This window comes from Bison bison, unplaced genomic scaffold (assembly GCF_000754665.1).
Source record: "Bison bison bison isolate TAMUID 2011002044 unplaced genomic scaffold, Bison_UMD1.0 scf7180017864297, whole genome shotgun sequence".
Taxonomy (NCBI): Eukaryota; Metazoa; Chordata; class Mammalia; order Artiodactyla; family Bovidae; genus Bison; species Bison bison.
In genome coordinates this window covers 2,359,104-2,365,182 of record NW_011494869.1, presented here as the reverse complement: position 1 = coordinate 2,365,182, position 6,079 = coordinate 2,359,104, and the positions used below count along the sequence as shown (strand labels likewise).

Sequence of the window (6,079 nt, the reverse complement as noted above, 5' to 3'; positions counted from 1 at the left end):
AAAGAGCCCTGTATGACGCCTGAAACACCCCACATGTTGTTCCTCCGTGGCCTCTCTTTCCCTCCAGGTAGAGGAGTCTGCACACATCCTGTGTTGTGACATATCTTCTGACAACCAGTACGTGGTCACGGGCTCCAAGAACAGTGCCTCGGTTTACCAGCTCTTGTATTGAAGGTCCCGCTGGTGAAGACCCAGAGAAGGCCAGCGTGCTGGGAGGGTGACCTTGGGGTGCTGGGCCACTCACACCTGCCACTCCCCCTCCTTCTCCTCATGTGTTGGTTATCTGTCCACTCCCCCTCTTGCCCAGCACATGCCTAGCCTGCCCTCCAGGTTTTTATTATACAGCTTAAGGATTTTTCCTTTGTTATTTTTCTACCACTGATTTCTGGATTTTGTAATTAATAAAATAGAAAAGCAAAAACTAAAGTGGCTTGGGTGTGTGGTCAGTTGTTTCAGATAACAAACTCATCATGATGGATTGCTTACACCCCCTTTCAGCAAATTCCTGGGTGGGTAAAACATTTTAGACCATACTTAGTTTTGTTTATAACTCTTTTTGGGGGTGTCAGGGAATTCTTGGACTCTTAAGAAAGCTCAGGAAGCAAGGTATGTCCACGTACAAACTTTCAGTTTGTATCAGGATGCTGGTAGACCAACAAAACTCAACTCTTGACGCAGGTTAAGACTCCAGGAGCTGATCTAACCATATCCAAGATCTCGATTCTCAATCTGGCATCTGGAGCCAGTCAGAAGCTGCCTGTCTGTTTCAGGGCATCTTCTCATGTTGGTGGATGTGATATTTTGTGTGGTCTTCACCAAACTGAAAAAGACCCAGCTCCTTGAATCAAGCCATATAGGCCTGCTTTACTCCAGCCTCTGCTTGGAGTTGGCATGGCTGAGACAGCTGCTGCTGCTAAGTCGCTTCAGTCATGTCCGACTCTGTGCGACCCCATAGACCATAGCCCACCAGGCTCCCCTGTCCCTGGGATTCTCCAGGCAAGAACACTGGAGTGGGTTGCCATTTCCTTCTCCAATGCATGAAAGTGAAAAGTGAAAGTGAAGTTGCTCAGTCGTGTCTGACTCTTTAGCAACCCCATGGACTGCAGCCCACCAGTCTCCTCCGCCCATGGGATTTTCCAGGCAAGAGTACTGCAGTGGGGTGCCATCGCCTTCTCCGGGCTGAGACAGCTAGTAGCCTACTAAAGTTTGTAGGTTAAAATTCACCTGGAAGAGGCATGAAGATTGGGACCAATTGTACCATCCTTTGCATTGAGATACTGTGCAGTAGTGGTTCTTGCTGACAGATAACGAGTGAAGAATGTGCCTCCTTTCTGGGCCAAGACTAAAGGAGTAGGGGGATGTCCCCTCCAGGCTGTCTGTCTCCTACCAGCTCCAGGCAAGTGATGTGAAGGTCCAAGGGGATTACAAAACAATGAGATGAAAGCATCCTGTGTCCCCAAATCAAACATGGAGAAAAGCTTCCCCCTTTGGAATATTTCAGGGGAGAGAAATAAACTTGTATTTGAATTGTTATACACGTTGAAGTGTATTTATCACTATAACTCTGGAAATAACAAACTTTTACTTAAAGGGCCAGATAGTAAATATTTTAGGCCTTGTTGCAATTGCTCAGCTCTGTTGTAGCATTCACATATGTGAATGTGACTGTGTGCCAATAAAACTTTGTTTATAAAAATACGCAGTGGGTCACATTTGGTCTGCTGGCTGTAGTTTGCTGACTCCTGCTATAGCCATTGTGCCTCTCGATAATATATTTATTTAGCTTCCATGGAAAAATATACAGAGAGTAGGGTCCAATAGTAATCCTGTCCTGGGCTATAGTAACAATTAGACTCCAAGTGTCTATATGTTTTCTACACAGTATTTTTAAAAGGTAGGGAATTCTAAAGATCAAATTCACAAGATGGGTAATTTCTGGAGACTAAAGTAGAGAAACTGGATCATAAAAGGATAAAAAGGACACATTCAACTCTATATGCATTGTTTATTTCTTCAAGGTCAGTTCAGTTCAGTTCATTCGCTCCGTCGTGTCCGACTCTTTGCGACCCCATGAATCGCAGCACGCCAGGCCTCCCTGTCCATCACCAATTCCCGGAGTTCACTCAGACTCACGTCCATCGAGTCGGTGATGCCATCCAGCCATCTCATTCTCTGTCGTCCCCTTTTCCTCCTGCCCCCAATCCCTCCCAGCATCAGAGTCTTTTCCAGTGAGTCAACTCTTTGCATGAGGTGGCCAAAGTACTGGAGTTTCAGCTTTAGCATCTGTCCTTTCAAAGAACACCCAGGGCTGATCTCCTTTAGAATGGACTGGTTGGATCTCCTTGCAGTCCCAGGGACTCTCAAGAGTCTTCTCCAACACCACAGTTCAAAAGCATCAATTCTTTGGCACTCAGCTTTCTTCACAGTCCAACTCTCATATCCATTCATGACTACTGGAAAAACCATAGCCTTGACTAGATGGACCTTTGTTGGCAAAGTAATGTCTCTGCTTTTGAATATGCTATTTAGGTTGGTCATAACTTTCCTTCCAAGGAGTAAGTGTCTTTTAATTTCATGGCTGCAATCACCATCTGCAGTGATTTTGGAGCCCCAAAAAATAAAGTCTGACACTGTTTCCACTGTTTCCCCATCTATTTCCCAGGAAGCGATGGGACCAGATGCCATGATCTTCGTTTTCTGAATGTTGAGCTTTAAGCCAACTTTTTCACTCTCTTCTTTCACTTTCATCAAGAGGCTTTTTAGTTCCTCTTCACTTTCTGTCATAAGGGTAATGTTTGTCAAAAAAGAGTTGGCTTCAAGAAAAACCATCAACAAAGTGAAGACAGCCTACAGAAGAGATAAAAACCTTTGCAAAGATATTTCTGGTATGGGATTTATATCCAAAACGTGTAAAGAATTCTTAAAACTCAACAACAAAAGACAAAACGATTTAAAAAAGGGCAGAAGATTTGAATAGCTGTTTCTATAAAGAAGGTATACAGATGGCAATAAGCACAGGATTAAGCTCAACATTATCAGAGAAACACAAACCAAACCCACAGTGCAAAGGAATATTGCATGAGCAGGATGGCTAGAATAAAGAGGACAGACAGTAACAAATTTGCTGGGTTTATGGAGAAACTGGAACCCTCATAACTTGCTGCTGGGATTGTATTAGTAGAACACATTGCAGCCACTTTGAAAAACAGTTTGGTAGCTTTTTAAAATGCTAAAGGTAGAGTTATAAGACTCAGCAATTCAATCAGATGTATACCCAAGAGAACTGGGAAAAAAAAAAAAAAAGGCATGTAAATTGGGAGAGTAAGACTTTGAAAAGATAAAATAAGAGAACTGTATACTTTTTCTTCTTTTGTGGAAAGAAGGTAAAGTCCAAGTTAAGAGTAGTCACGATAAGTCAAAGAGTAGTGTAATTTCAAGGCTAGTTACTAAAAGAATACTAAACAAGGGTACAGCTTCCAAGTTAATAGAGGAAAACTACTGGAATAATAGAGTATAATAATATATTAATAAGTTTTATTATTTATATTTATAATTTATTATTAACTCAGTACATTAATTTGATGTTAATCTAAATAAAATTATGTAATAATGACAAACAGAAGATGTGACTAAATACTGAGCCATAAAGTTCGGAGTATTTAATTCTTACAGAATATATTCTAAGACCATAATGCAATTAAGATAGAAATAAACAATAAAAAGGAAACTTTTTTGGGACAAGAAATTTCCTTGTTTTGGAAATTAAGAAATATATGTCTAAATAATTAGTAGAGGCAAAATCACAAAGAAACTGGAAGCTATTGTCAACTGAATAATCAAAAATTGAAGGATTAAAAAAAAATCTAAAAAGAATGGAAGGATTTAGCTAAAGCTATAGTTAAAGTTTGGCCACTCCTTAGGTCATCAATGCCAGCCTTCACCTTGCTTTCCGGGGCCACGTGGACGACTTGCACTGACAGCCCAGTTCTTCCCAGAAACTGAAACTGGTCTGGACTGGAGAAAGGATACAGTCTCAGGAGACAGCAGAAGAAGAATGTGGAGACCCGCCTTGATCTGCGTAGAGGAAGGCGGTCGTGTTTTAGTTGCTCAGTGGTGTCTGACTGCAGTCCCATGGACTGGGGCCAGTTAGGCTCCTCTGTTCATGGGATTCTCCAGGCAAGAATAGTGAAGTGGGTTGCCATTTCCTTCTCCAAGGGATCTTCCCTACCCAGGGATTGGACCCGCGTCTCCTGCGTTCCAGGCGGATTATTTACCGCTGAGCCATTAGGGGAGCACACAGAGGAAGTTGGGGGAAAGGAAGTCAGAAGTGGTATGCTGCTGCTGCTGCTGCTGCTAAGTCACTTCAGTCGAGTCTGACTCTGTGCGACCCCATAGACTGCAGCCCACCAGGCTCCCCCGTCCCTGGGATTCTCCAGGCAAGAACACTGGAGTGGGTTGCCATTTCCTTCTCCAATGCATGAAAGTGAAAACTGAAAGTGAGGTCGCTCAGTCGTATAGGAAACAGATTTTTCACAGATGTTGCGAGACGAATTTAATCGCACAGCAGTGCTGTATCCATTTCCCCGCAGGAAGATGGGACAATGATCGGCCCTCGTGGCTGTGGCTGAATGGGCTCTCTGTGGACCTAAGCGTTTACTTCTGTTCTCTGGCAGCATGTGAGGATCCCTCTACTTGCCGAGTCCGCGGGGCCTCTGTAAACGCCATCCCGGAAAGCAGATTGTTTTCTGTGAATGGCAGCAAAACATCATGCCCTCTCTGAGGCTCGAACTCAGGACCTTCAGATTATGAGACTGACGCGCTGCCCACTGCGCTAAGAAGGCTGACAGACAGAACGTCTTCTTTACCGCTAAAGGGAAAGTGCCTGCAGCCGCTTCATTTGGCCTAACAGCCTCACAGGAGTCGGTGTTTGCCGGCAGAGCGCCGGTGGGTCCCGGGACAGCTGGGGAAGGACGGCTCCTCTCTTCTTCCGGGAATGGAGCCGTGTTGCGGCGGGAGGGAGTCCCGCGCCTGCCTGGAGCTCAGGGGGTCGAGAGAGGAGGTGGGCTCGTGCAGCCGCGCTCGCCGGGGGTGGAAGGGTGCGCGCGGCCGGTGGGGTTCTGCGGAGCGAGCAGGAGTAGGCGCGGCAGAACACGCGAGGGTCCCGCGCTGGCACAGGCTCCGAGGGAAACCGGAGAGCACGCGCCTGGCTTTGGCGGGAGGACGGGCGGCAGGGATGCGCAGAGCAGGAAGGAGGCGGCGCGAGCGGCGGGCCGCGCTGGGGGCGTCCGCCCAGACGGCCACTGTCGCCGGAGCGCTCGGGGCGTGAGCTCGGGCTTGTGTTGCTGACAAACGGACGGTGTCCGGCTGGACGAAAGCTGGAGGGGGCGACACCCGCTGCAGATGGGCATCGGGGGGGAGGGGCATCCCTGAAGGGTGGGAAGGGACCTGGGGCCAGGGCAGGAGGGCGGGAGGAGGAGAGAGGGGTTCGGAAGAATTTGGGGCGTGAACTCTCCAGGCCCTGAGCCGGCCTTAGGAGTGGGGATGAGTTAGGAGAAGGGAGAGAAGATTCCAGAAGACTCTTGGATGTGAATTCAGTTGGAAAGACGGAGGAGAAACCATGATTGCCTTGGATTTGTTATCTTACTCGTTTATTCAACCTGGTGGTTCTGCTTTCTCCTTCAAATCATTTTGTGTCCTTATTACATATCAGATCAGATCAGATCAGTCACTCAGTCGTGTCCGACTCTTTGCGACCCCATGAATCGCAGCACGCCAGGCCTCCCTGTTCATCACCAACTCCCGGAGTTCACTCAAACTCATGTCCATCGAGTCGGTGATGCCATCCAGCCATCTCATCCTCTGTCACCCCCTTCTCCTCCTGCCCCGAATCCCTCCCAGCATCAGAGTCTTTTCCAATGAGTCAACTCTTCGCATGAGGTGGCCAAAGTACTGGAGTTTCAGCTTTAACGTCATTCCTTCCAAAGAAATCTCAGGGCTGATCTCTTTCAGAATGGACTGGTTGGATCTCCTTGCAGTCCAAGGAACTCTCAGGAGTCTTCTCCAACACCACAGCTATCTA

The 6,079-nt window shown here is 46.8% G+C and overlaps 1 protein-coding gene and 1 non-coding gene across 2 annotated transcripts in view; one reads left to right on the top strand and one right to left on the bottom strand.

Moving 5' to 3' along the window:
• LOC104996742 (transducin-like enhancer protein 2) overlaps positions 1-172 on the top strand; it is a 3,605-nt gene extending 3,433 nt beyond the window's left edge. The window contains exon 8 of the mRNA XM_010851104.1: positions 68-172. Coding sequence (XP_010849406.1) covers positions 68-172 — 105 coding nt within the window. The remainder of the gene's footprint in view (positions 1-67) is intronic.
• A 4,596-nt stretch (positions 173-4,768) lies between these two features.
• TRNAM-CAU lies at positions 4,769-4,841 on the bottom strand. Its single transcript has one exon. It is a non-coding gene; the product is annotated as a tRNA-Met (tRNA).
• Between the last annotated feature and the right edge of the window lie 1,238 nt (positions 4,842-6,079).